Source organism: Equus quagga, chromosome 3 (assembly GCF_021613505.1).
Source record: "Equus quagga isolate Etosha38 chromosome 3, UCLA_HA_Equagga_1.0, whole genome shotgun sequence".
Taxonomy (NCBI): Eukaryota; Metazoa; Chordata; class Mammalia; order Perissodactyla; family Equidae; genus Equus; species Equus quagga.
The window spans coordinates 99139002-99152539 of NC_060269.1; the positions used below are offsets into that span (position 1 = coordinate 99139002).

At 37.4% G+C, this 13538-nt stretch overlaps 1 protein-coding gene across 1 annotated transcript in view; it reads left to right on the top strand.

Annotated features, from left to right (window-relative positions):
• Positions 1–547: 547 nt before the first annotated feature.
• LOC124236803 (A disintegrin and metalloproteinase with thrombospondin motifs 3) overlaps positions 548–13538 on the top strand; it is a 73077-nt gene continuing 60086 nt past the window's right edge. The window contains exon 1 of the mRNA XM_046655753.1: positions 548–707. Within this exon, the coding sequence (XP_046511709.1) occupies positions 548–707 (160 nt within the window). The remainder of the gene's footprint in view (positions 708–13538) is intronic.

A 13538-nucleotide genomic window follows, 5' to 3' on the forward strand; every position in this document is an offset into this window, starting at 1 on the left:
AATCACAGAAGTGATTCTAGAAGGAATTCTAGAGATAGAAGGGATCTTACAGGTCATTGACGAGCCCAACCCTCCCAATCCCATGGCTGTGGATTTGAGACCGAGTTTTGTTAAATAACTTACCATATGTTTGTCAAGGTTCAGTTCCAGTAAACTGAAACCACACCAGCTATTTTAAGCATGAAAGGATTTAGTATAAAGAATTAAGTGCACATTAAAATTGTGGGAAAAATTGAAAGAGTAGCCTCTAGGCTTGGGCTCCAGGACTAGTTCCCAGGATGATACAGCAGAGTGGCCCACCTGGGCAGCTGCTATTGCTGCTGAGGTCAGAGAGGGAGTGAATGAGCCAGGTGCTGCTGGATCTGTTCACTCCAAGAACTTGCCACTGAAGATATTCTTTGAGGATAGAAAACTGCCACTATTGCTACTGCACTTTGCTCTCAGCATCCATACAGCTAGTGACTAGATCTAGGACGCTGCTATAGAAAACCCCAGAGCCCACAGTGTCTCCCGAACCACACTGGTCACGTCTGAATTCAAATCTCACATGAGTGCATCTAATCAGCTTAACAAAGTTCTCATCTGGAATCCTAGCTATAAGAGCGCTGGAGAACATAGTTCCAGCTTTTGCTGGAGTACACACCACAAGGAGGTTGGAATGGATGGCAACTGCCGACTAGCCATATTCGCCACTCCAGTTTCCACAAGTAGGAAAGAACGGCACTGCAACAAGAAGATGGAAGCCCTGTTACTGCAGCCTCTCTGTTATCATCGAACACAAGTGCACAAAAGAGAATTATATAGATTCAGCCCTGCCTTCTAGAAATCACATTCTGAGACCGAGAGACCTGGAAGTGGGGTGACCAGTTAATTTATTGTTCAAACTAGGACACGTTTGAGAGTGAAAGAGAACATTACTGATATTTATGCCAGGATAACAGACATGATACAGAACTGCCCCAGGAAAAGCGGCCCTAAGCCTGTCTATAAAATATGTAAGATTCTTCATGGTCTTGCTTCAACCTCCCTTAGCAATCACATCTCTCAACACAAATCTCCACTTACTTTTTGCTCCATCCTCTTTGAAGTTCTATTCCCCCAATATATCAGTACTTTCCAGGTCTTCTCCACATGTCATGTCTGTTGCCTCGACACGTTTATCCACCTGTCTAACTTCTGTGAAGCTTTTAAAAGCTAGCTCAGGTGTCACGTCCTCTCTTGAATCATTCTCAAGATTCTTCCAGGTAGAGAAAATTGGTTCTTCTTCAGTTGCATACTTGCTGTCTGTTTATTTCTCTTCCTTTCCTGTTCACTTGTGACTTCCTCAGTGATGGAAAATGGGCTTATTCACCTTTTATTCCTAGAAGCACTTTCTAAGCTGAAAAATTGCTGAAGAAATGTTTGGAAATGGATGGATGAAAGGAAGTTAGGAGGAGAGGAATGAAAAGAAGAAAAGAGGGAACGAGGGCAGCAAGGAATAGGAGAGAGGGAGGAAAGGAAGGAACAAGGGAGGAAAGGAAGATTGTGCGGGTGCAGGAGGAAAGGAAGAAATGAGCCTTTTCTAGTAACTCACATTGTCGTGTGTGAGGATTCTCCTTGTATTCCCAATCTATTAGATCTTTAAAACTACTGAATGAGTTGAGATGAAATCAACTGCTGCTCATTTAGAAGTAAACTTACTACCTGTAGTCTGGATTTCCCATCTGATGTTTAAAGAAAATATCAGTATTTATGGACTTGGATGACAGTCAGTGGTTAAATGTTTTCACTACATCTATGTTAATCTATCAAATACGTCATTCCTCAATTTGAGTTGAAAATATAAATGTTTAGATTTCTTGCTTTACAAATGCAAAAAGATTTTTAAAATCTAGAAAGATAAATTTAGGTATACTAAGATTTTGTGCACCATGAATCATCATTATTTCACTTTCTTTTATTCATCACAAGATGATTCCTTTTCTGAGTGGTTTCATCTTGCTTGTTGTGACCCTTATTGTTGATTTTAAGGGATGACCCCCAATGAACCCTGATTTATAGAATTTATTTCTTGCCCTTATCTCTGTAACATGACTTCCCGAAGTTCACCCCCAATTTTCCATCATCTAAATATGTTTTTTTAAAACCGAGTTTGTAATTTCCTAAAAAACTCAGTGCAAAACATTTTCGGTGAACATTTCAAACGTTGTGTTCTTTGGACTGTAAGGAGACACCTATGTTTGCTAAGGTTTTAATTTTTTGAACTCTTTCTATGTTTGTGTTAAGTAACAAGTAGCTTTTTTGGGGGCTACTCCTAGAAGACAGTTTCTTTCTATAAACATATTTATAGTACCTTTTGGCTTAGCCAGCTTTTAATGAACAAAGAAGGTCACATTGTTTTGTGAGAAAGGTGGATAGAATTTATTTTTCTGAGGTTTAATAAATGCTGCTCACCCTTAAACTTCTCTCCCTTCCATATGATACCATGTGTTGCAAGAACGTATTCAAGAAGATTTAATATCTTATAAAAGTATGATTTTTTTTTTTTGATTAAAAGAATGTTGTCCGAGTTTTTACACCGAACATTTCACTACTACCTAACTTCCACAAGTCTGAGTGAATGTGTATAGCATGTCATTTAGGGAAAGCTGAATGGGTATAGAAAATTCAAAGTCATGTTACAGAGTAACATGCCTATAAATCCAAGCTTCTCAACCACCATGTGTTCTTAGCAAAAGCAAATTAAATGAACTTCTGCTTCTGGCCAAAATGGAATAACAAAAACTGGATCCACCCTCCTGCTTTAAACAACCTGAAATGGACAAAATATATGAAACAATTATTTTGAAGACACTGGATATCTAGAAGTGAAGGACAGTGACCCCTAAGAGATGAGAAACAAATGAGATGATCCTCAGCATTACCCCAGTTTACTGTCTGTCGGGTTTCCAGGCTGAATCTCAGGGAAGGAGAACCCAGGCTGAGCCTAACAGACGCTCAGATTTGAGAAGCCAGAGCTGAGAGTCTGGGAGATGAAGGTCGCCAGAGTTCACAGGACTGAGCGTGGGAGAAGAGAGAGCTACACAGAGGCAGAGCTCTGATGAACTGTACAAGTTCCCCTGTAGTGTTTAGCCAAGTCCTGATCAGCACGTACATGTGAGGAAACTATGCAAACGTTGGAACAGACCCACCTGAGAGGATTAGAGGTAGCAATGCCCGCACTCCCATGGGGCTGGGAATAGTGCTTGTTCCCGCTAGACAGACTGGAGTGTCTCATGATTCACTCAGTATCAGACAGCACACAGAGGGGTCTTGCCTCAGTAGTGGTGAATAATTAGCTCTAGATGAGTGCTGCTCTGAGCCTGCTTAATATATCTTAAAAGCAAGACCTGAAAGGCCCAAACTGTTTTCAAGCAATTTAGCTGCACCCAAGAACAAAGCTCAAGAATATTGATAGGATGATACCCTCAAGGACAATCTATGTTGTCATAAATGGCCAGATTTCATCATTTCTTATGGCTGAGTAGTAGTCCATCGTGTATAAATACCACATCTTCTTTATCCATTCGTCCCTTGATGGGCACCTAGGTTGCTTCCAAGTCTTGGCTATTGTGTATAATGCCGCAATGAACATAGGGGTGCATGTATCTTTATGCCTTTGCGTTTTCAGGTTCTTTGGATAAATACCCAGCAGCGGGATAGCTGGATCATATGGTAGATCTATCCTTAATTTTCTGAGAATACTCCATACTGCTTTCCATAGTGGCTGCATCAGTTTACACTCCCACCAGCAGTGTATGGGGGCGGGGGCGTGGAGGGGGGGCAAAAGGGATGATTAGGCTCACATGTGAGGGGATGGACTATGACTAGTTTTTGTGTGGTGAACATGATGTAATCTATACAGAATTTGAAATTTATTACGATGTACATCTGAAAGCTATATATTGTTATAATCCAATGTTACTGCAATTAAAAAATAATAAATTAAAAAAAAGAATATTGATATGAATACAAGTACATCCAAACCCCACAAGGTAAAATTCACTATGTTAGACATCTGATCAAAATTACCAGGAAGGCAAAGAAACAGGAAAATACAACCCAAAATGATGAGAAAAATCAGTCAGTTGATTGAAAGAAATGTTGGAATTAGAAGAGAAAACATCAAAACACCTACTAAAACTGTATTCCATATGTTAAGAAAAATAGAAGATATAAAAATACTCCCATTTTTTTTGCTTCCGTATGATCACTAGTATCTGGGAGAATGTATTATAGGTATATGTTTGTATGGGTAAAATGTAAATATAACAATGTTTCTTTCCTCTGTCATATTTATTCCTTAGATGAAGAATAGTTTTATTTTAACAAGTAAATGTCTTTAGTGGAAATTCGCTTTAGGAATGGCTCAACAACTTGATTTGAATGCAAAAAAACTGCTATGTTACATTTAACTTGGATAATGTCATCATTTGTGGGTTAGGAATTACACTATTCCATTCATAGTATTTGATAGCAAATATTGTCTGTCATAAATTGTCTTAAGTTTGCAATAATTAATATGGCTTAAATATATTGACTATATATGATATAATTATAAAAGCTGACCTTCCATCTGAACATAAGTCAAAACTGTTTGATCAGTATTATCCAAATGAGCTTAGCACTTTAGATTAAAAATAAAATGTAGAATGACTACTTCTTCAATATTTTAATGTTATGATAATATATATCTTTAAATCTATGTTTTTATAACTCTGTTTTAGTACAAATTTATTGGAGGTAGCTTAGTAAAATTTTCTTGCATCATGATAAAAAGGCATAAAGTGAATTTTTAATCACAGGATAAAATTCTGGTCTATGTTGTTGATATGTAAATTCTTAAATAATCTAAATGTCACCTTTACTCAACCTTTTATAGGTTGTCTACAAAATCTGGAAACATAGGTAACATTTTAATTTTCAGAGAAGAGACTGAAGATATCCTTGACAATATTATGTATATTTGTCTGTGTCTCCAGACTTTATAGACATCTGTGCTCTTCTTTAAATGGTGAGCAAGAAGATTACATCTTACTGATATATCTTAATAGACTTCTACATTCTCATGAAGTATTTTATATCATACGTAGTTTCTCTTAAAGTGTAGCACATTTTTCCCCTGTAAAAATATGTTTTAATTGTAAATTGTATCAACTGAGCATTTAGCAACAAATAAATTACAAATACATATGATTAATCATTTATGTTCAAAAAGCCATGACAACAATAAGCATCTTTAATAATTTAAAATAGTGAAATTATGGCCCAATTATTTTTTTTTAAATTTTTTTTTTGGATGTACATCATATTTTGAATTCTGGATACATTACATCATGTTCACCACGTGAACACTAATTATAGTCCATCCCCTCACATGTGACCCTAATCACCCCTTTTGCCCTCCCCCCTCCCCCCTTCCCCAATGGTAACCACCAGTCCAATCTCCAATGCTATGTGTTTTTTTTTTTTTTTTTGTCGTGGAAATTTATCCAGGTAGAAGATTTTAGTGATCTTCTAGCACAGTCCATTTATTTTACAGATAAGAAAACTGAGGCTCATATAACTTTGGCATCTTTCCAAAAATCATAGAGATGGATCGTAGCAGAGCTGAGCCTAGAGCTCTATTCTTTTTGTATTATTTTTCTATTGCTGCATAACAAATCAAGAACTTAGTTTAAGCCACTTACTGGCTTAAAACAGCACTCATTTGATAGCTCACAGTTCTGTAGATTGGGATCCAAGGTGACTGGACTGGATTCTGTGCTTAGGGTACCACAAGACCAGAACCAAGGTTCTAGCCAGGTTGAAGCCCTATCTGGAGGCTCTGGGAAAGAGTCCACTCCCAGGTTCCTTCAGGTTGTTGGCAGAACTCAGGTCCTTGTTGTTGGAGGACTGAGGTGCCCATTTCCTTACTGGCTGCTGGCTGGGGTTTACTGTCAGCAAGTAGAGGCCTCTCGCTGGTTCTTGTACAGACTCCCTTCATCTTCAAAGCTAGCAATGGCACATCATAGCCTTCACATAGTTCACATTTCTGGCCTTCCCTTCTGCAACCAACCTGAGAAAGCTCTCTGATTTTAATGGCTCATAACGTTAGATCAGGCCTACCTCAATAATGTCTCTAGCCTTCAGTCAAACATGCCATATAACATAATCATAGGAGTGATATCTCATCATATTCACAGGTTCTGGGGATCTTCGTGGGACCATTTTAGAAGGTCTTCCTACTACTATCCTGAATCTATTCTGATTTTCTTTGTATTATACCTCATTTTGAAAGATCTATAATATAAATATGAATACAGAGTTTACATATATATATAAAACATTTACATATATCTCACAGAAATATAACTTTGATATTCATGTGGCTCACTTCATCACTTTCCAAGATCTTTGTCCATTTTCTGCCTTCTTTTGAACACCTTATCTAAAATTGTGCCTACCTCCCCTTGTGCCTCTTACTCCAGTCGTTCTGTTTTATTCTTCTTACCCTGCTGAGCACTGGAATGTAAGTTCTCTGTGGGCAAGCTCCATGTCTTCCTTGTCCACTGCTGTACTTCCAGTGCTTAGAACAGTGCCAGGTCAAGTAGCCATGTTCTTTAAATATTTATTGGAAAGAATAAATGGCAAATGTTAATATTCATAGTTCACTTAAATTGCTATTAAATCATTCCATATGCCTTTGGAGAAAACTTTAGCGTGTTCAAGTAGAGTTTCTGGGGAAGTTTGAGGTGGAGAAACCTTCCACCCTTAATAAAATAGCATATATGGAGCAACTGATGGGAATCACTTGAGCTTTGAAATTGACAGCTATAAATGGAATCCTATCTCTCCTCTATGCAGTTGAGCCTACTTAGAAAACTTTAACTTCTAGCAGTGTCACATTGCTAGAATATAATCTAGTAAATTGGATGTGGACTTCTTCTACTCTTCGATTTAATAGAGCTCAACTACGAAAGCCATAAATAAGAAAGATTATAATTTAGTCAAGAGGATGAGAAATGTTAATTAAATGCTATTAAATGTGTAGAGTAGTAAAATTTGCAAATTCAAAACGGTACTATCTTCCAAAATTAACTTTATGATTTTAGCTAAATGAGAGCAACAGAAGAAACAAAATAGGAAACAGATCCCTAGTAACGAAGCCTTTCATTTAAAAATGAAATAAAGAGAATGAAATAATTAATTTGGGAGATTAAACAGAATATATCATCCTTTTCAAAGGACTGTATAGTCTAGTAATAGTTTATTTAAAAAGAATGAGAATGAAAATGAGGACAATTGATGACTGTAGGGTTTATTAATCAGGATTCTTTTAGTTTCAAGTATTACGGAGTAACATCAAACTGTCTTAAGCAAAACTTTTTTCAAAAGGAGTAAGAGAAGAAAATGAGATGGTAATGAGTTTATTAACTTACAAAACTGAAAAGACCAAGATTTTAGGATTGGTTGAATTCACAGGTTCAAAGTCGTCATTGGAGTATTAACTATTCTCTCCATAAGTAATCTTCATTTTCCTCTTCTTGCATTGAACTTAGACCAACGACTATCCCATGCTGGCCCTAAGCAGCTCCAGAGTTATATTCTGCCAGTTCCAAGCTTAGTAGTGAGAACTTCTCTTTCCTAGGAGCTCCAAATAAAACAGCACTAGGTCATAGTTTCATTGGCATGAGTTAGGCCATTTGCCATCCATTAACCAATTACTAGAGTCAAGGAAATGGAATATAGTGCTTGGCCATGCCTGGGTCAATGCCCACTGCCAGAGCTGAGTAGAGACGTGTGGAATAGGGAAGAGAGGCCAGGTGGTGTAAATTTCTGTAACTATATAGTCTGCCTGGAGAAAGATAGTTCCCTCTCAACCAAAGTTACCAGATTGGCAAAGAAAAATACAGGATTCTCACTTAAATTTGAATTTCAGATAAACATTGAATAAGTTTTTAGTATTAGATATGTCCCATGCAATATTTGGGACTTGCTTATACTAAAAGAAATTGTTGTTTATCTAAAATTTGAATTTATCAGAGAATTCTGTATTTGTCTGACAACCAAACATCGTTTGGTTTCTTTCCCCACACCCAAACATTTCAGTGATTAATTTAAGGAATGGTTTGAATGGGGCTGAACAGGCAACATTGAGGAGAGTCCACTACCATGAGAATGAAGGCCTGGACCTTTCAAAAGGCATTATGAGGCCAAAAGACTGCAGAAGGCGTCCCTAGGCAAACAGATTATAATAAGAAATTAAACACAAACTGCGTGAATGCAAACCAAGATAGAATAAAAGAGACCAGTGGAAAACTATTACTAGAGAATGTAGGAAGAGGAGGATCTGAAAAGGAGGATAAAGTAGGGTGAGTTGCCTGTACAATATCCGTTTCCCCTCCTCCTTTATTTCAAGGCCTCACCCCTTCATCTTTTTTAAGAGGACCTCGGTATTATACACAAAGCCACACTTTTCCTAAACATGTGCTTCAGAGGAGGCTGGCCTCAGTGACAGGGGTTGATTCGTGATTGGACTAAGATACAGAGGGTTCTGTTCTTATTTTTACATGGGCATTTGATTCAAATCTGGCCACTGAAACATGTAGTTAAATGTACCTGAGAGGTGCTAGGAAAGATTTTTGCCTACTCCTAAGAAAGATGTACATGAAGATACAATTTGTATTACCTGGCTATGATGCTGAAATTGGTGCCGCCATTTTGACATAATCAAAGAAGCAAATCTGAAGACAAAGCTTGTACACCAGGAATGGCAGGATATGGAAGATGGAAAGAACTGGGTACTTAATGATCTACTAATGAAGTGATTAACCCGGGAATCGCCGTCTCTGGACCTCTTGTAATGCAAACTAATACTCTTCCTGGTTGCTTGAAACACTTCAAGTTTTCTATATTTGTAGCTAAAAACATTCTAACTGACATATAGGGGATTCTTATTAAAAGTCAGGATTTTCTATATATATTGGACACCGAGGTGACTTTTGTATTGTTTGTTTGAGGATGATCACAAACTCAAAGCATGAAAACATTACTTTTTTCATTTACAAGGTAAGTTTTCCATTAAAAAAATGCCATATGCTATCCCTTAAAGTAGTCAGTGAAAACAAAAGCAAATGTGTATTTTAGAATTAGAACTTTTGGGGAAAAGAAATCACGGAAAGTAATATTCATTCAATGGTAATGCCTTTTTTTAAAAAAAGCAACAGTTACTTAATGAAACTTCAGAACTGACATCATAAATTGGCCTGAATATAGTTCTTTGAACTAGCATTACGGAATTTCCAAGTTGGTGAAAGATTCAGCTGCTTTTCACAGAAACATTTTATATCTTGGGAGAATGGTGCCCCCACATATATGGAGATACTGTTACCGTATCTTTTTAGGAATTATAACAACATAAACTTTTTAAAAAGATATCAATGGAAAAGTCATTAGTGGATGATACAAACAGGCCAACAAAATTATTTATTAACTCCTTTCTGCTTCTGATGTTAACAGATGACATTTGTTGGTTTTTATGCCTGTTTTTAGCTCTGATCTTAGGATCTCGATGTACTTTTGGAAACTCCAGCTTGTGGCATTTCAGTCACTGCATTTTCGCTACAGTGTTCTGTTCATGAAGAGTGCCAAATTTCTACATATAGACTCATTGTGTATTTGTTGTTACTGCAAACCAGTATGATTCTTCCTCATTCTCTGAAGTAGAGGCACTATAAAGAAAGCTGCTGTGGGACGTTTTGGTAAAGTGAATCTTACTTTATTATTCACTTATGAACATGAAAATTACCTTTCATTCCCAAAGGGAGTAGGAGTGTAGGGGGAACTAGACAACAAAATTAAATATTGTCAGTGTCGTATCTGTTAGGGCTAGGTTCAGAGACATATATAAGAAAACCCAAGCATGGCCTAAATGTGATGGAAGTGCTGCCCCTCATGTGTAACAACATCTGGTGCTGGGCAGTCTAGGGCTGGAATGCCAGCTCCACAGCCGTCGTGGGGTCAGATCTCTGCTTCATGGCTACCATGCCATACTCAGCCCATGCCATGATTCCAGTGTCATCTCAGAACTCCTGACACCATTTCCATGTTCCAGGCAGCAGGAAGAAACACTGAGGGAAGGGCTAAAGGAGCGTGCCTACTGGAATGAATCCCGTTCCTTTGAGAAGCCTTTATGGAAGCCCTCCACACAAGCCAATTTAAGCCACTGAGGTATAAGCAATACTTCTGCTCATATCTCATTGGCTTATCCTTAGTCATGTGCAATCCTTAGTCATCAAGGAGACTGGGAATGACTTCTAGCTGGGTTTATTGCCGCCTCAAATAAAACTGATATTCTGCTCCTAAGAAAGGAAAGAATAGATAAAGGGTAGATGATTCTATCACAGTGTATCACAGTATGCTTAAGATTGGATTCTGATTCCAAATGTATTTGTATCAGATTCAGAACTTGATCAGAACTTTTGTACCTTTCCAATTTTACCTTTGTCTCCTGTACTTTTTCAGACCATAGGAATTTCTTCTGGGGTGGGGAGTGATTTCACCAATCCTACACTTAGATCTCCTGTAAATATAATTAGTCATATAAACATGCCATATTGCATCCTGACAGTGGCTTAAGCCCAAGTGTTCATGATCAGCAAAACAAGTTTTATTGTACTTTATCTGTTTGGTAAGTTTAAAATTCTGATTTAACGCCAACAATCCTATATTTAACACTAAAAATAACTATATTTATTGTCACTTGATTGTTCACCTGTCTGCCCCAAAATATTTCACTTCAATAAAAACAGGCTTTCTAGCAAAATTATTCTTTTCTGAAAGTTCCTATACAGCAATTGGGAAGTGAGAGGGTACAAAAAATGATAGAATCAAAAGCTTTCCAAGATACTAATTAATTCTTATCAGGAACTCCTAAGGTAAGTTTCAAAAAGTTTTAAATTTTCCAAAAAGTTTGAAAAAAGAAAACTCACTCACTCTAAGGACTAAGGGGGATTGCCTTTGATCCTTTGATATTTCTGAGAAGCTTGAAAAATACTTTGAACATCACTTTTCTGGAATGAAGCATGGGGAACAGTAGCACACTCTACCTATGGCAGGGCCTTCCAGATATTTTTTCTCACCTCTGTTTTAAAAGAACTATAACTATTTGATTTGTACTATATAAAATAAAATGTTGAGGGGCTGGCCCCGTGGCCAAGTGGTTAAGTTTGCGTGCTCCGCTGCAGGCGGCCCAGTGTTTCGTTGGTTCGAATCCTGGGCGCGGACATGGCACTGCTCATCAAACCACGCTGAGGCAGCGTCCCACATGCCACAACTAGAAGGACCCACAACGAAGAATATACAACTATGTACTGGGGGGCTTTGGGGAGAAAAAGGAAAAAATAAAATCGTTAAAAATAAAAAAAATTAAATGTTGAGAGCTTTAAAAAAAATCAAGGCTTCTCTTAATGGGAAATCATCATCATCGTAGTAATGGTAGTAAATACTCTTTTTTGAGGACTTATATCCAAGCACTGTGCACAGAGTTTTTACTGTTATTAATCATATCATCACAGCAACTCTGCAAAGTAAGTATTATTATCCCATTTTACCACTGAGGCTCAGAGAGATTAGGCATTTTAAATGAAATCACACTGCCAGGATTTGAAGCCAATTATATCTGATTATAGTTGCCCATGTGACTGAGCACTTGACTGTTACATGATAAAGTAGACATAGGGGAAAAATTCATTATAAAGGAAGATATTTCACAGCCTCAGAACTGTCTGGAATTAATAATGATGTGTGTGTGGGGGGGGTGGGGCATATAGATAAAAAGGGCCAGAAGTTATTCCACTGTTTTTCTTGGAAATGTTTGACATAGTCCACTTTAGAAATCATAGAAAAGAACATTGTACGGCACAGGGGGACGTAAGGGACAGAAGTATTCTTGATTGAATAAAGGCAACGGTGGAAAGAAAAAGCCTTCCTTATTCCCTCCCAGGTTCCTCATGCAATGAAAAAAAGAGGTTCTCTTCTCTTTCCAGAAAACCGCTATTTAAGGAGGGATGCAAAGACCAAACTAAAGGTGTGTTAGAACAGAATGAACGGTCCTTCTGAAATAAGTGCTCAGCCTTCTTCATTCATGCATCAGACTTAATGATATGATGACATTGCAAGTATATTTCCATTGGACTCTGTTGCTGACAGTTCTGCCAGAAAGAGCCATTTTTAGAACTGGGAGCTCATGTATGAATTTGCTATTTGTATGTTAACTCTCACAACCTTTCACATTCTCGAGTGTGTGAAAAGACTTCAGGTTAAATAGTAAAGCTGTTTGCAGGTGTAGTCTCTTGCCCTCAATGTGGGTTTACAGCTCTTAAAAACAACTTTTGAGGAAAGCTTTCTGTTTGATGTGGACGATGGTGAGAGTTATTTATGTATTGTGGAACCAATGTGATTTCCCAATGAGGAGAGAATTCCCAGCTAGTGATCTAGCAGTTGGGCTTGGGTCAAAGTGAATTACAGTATAGCTTTCAAACCTGAGTAGTCATATTCAGAGCTGCCCATACTTGTATGGGAGGTTGCTGGTGTGTCTATATATTTTTTAAAAGTGGAAAGTGAGTGGGATCTGTCCTTCCACTACTTCTGATCCATGTGGCTAGGGCTTGGTCATCAATCTTCCTGGCCAAGAGACACTCCCCCGCCACCCCCCAACTTTACTAAAACCACTAAGGTGGAGAGGAAAATGACTATTCATTAATGTCAGACACTGATTTAAATGGCTTACAGGCCACAGTACAGCATTAAATAAACCTTCATATAAAGCTTGAGTCAGAATTGGTTCTGTCAAACTTGTTTTTAGATATGTGGTTGTTTTAGACATCAAGGCAGTTCATAAAATAAAATTCTTTCCAGGTTTTATGTATTTGAAATGGAAATTAATATACTTTCAGCTTTATACCAGCAGTTTTGAATATGATCTTTTATTTTAGTATCCAAATGATAGATTTCGTTTTTTTCAGTTCACCAAAACATTTTCTTCACCAAAAATATGATACTTAATCTGAAGGCAGATAATCTAGGTAATTGGAATCTGAGAATTCCTCTCTCAGTCTTTCTGTCCACATAGACAGACAGACAGTTAGATAGATAGATAGTTATAGATGTGGCAGTATATGGATATATGGATATATATCTCTCTATATATTATATGTGTCCCTCTGTGTGTGCATGTGTATGAAATGTCCATTTGGAAAATAAAAAAATTAAATTCCTTCACTACATAAAATAAAAAATTGTTTACACTTTTATTTTTCTTCAGATATAGCTAATTTTCTGACTGACTTCTTCTTTTGGTATCTCACAGATTCAGATATATAGCAATTGAAATGTGCCGCTACAGAGATGATGGCCAGTATAAATGTGGAGACCTAAAGTGTTAAGTGGCTATACCTTATATAGCCACTTCTTCCCTAGCAGCATTCACTAGAAAACTCATATACTCATAAGAAATAAGTAATATATGGTGACTAATA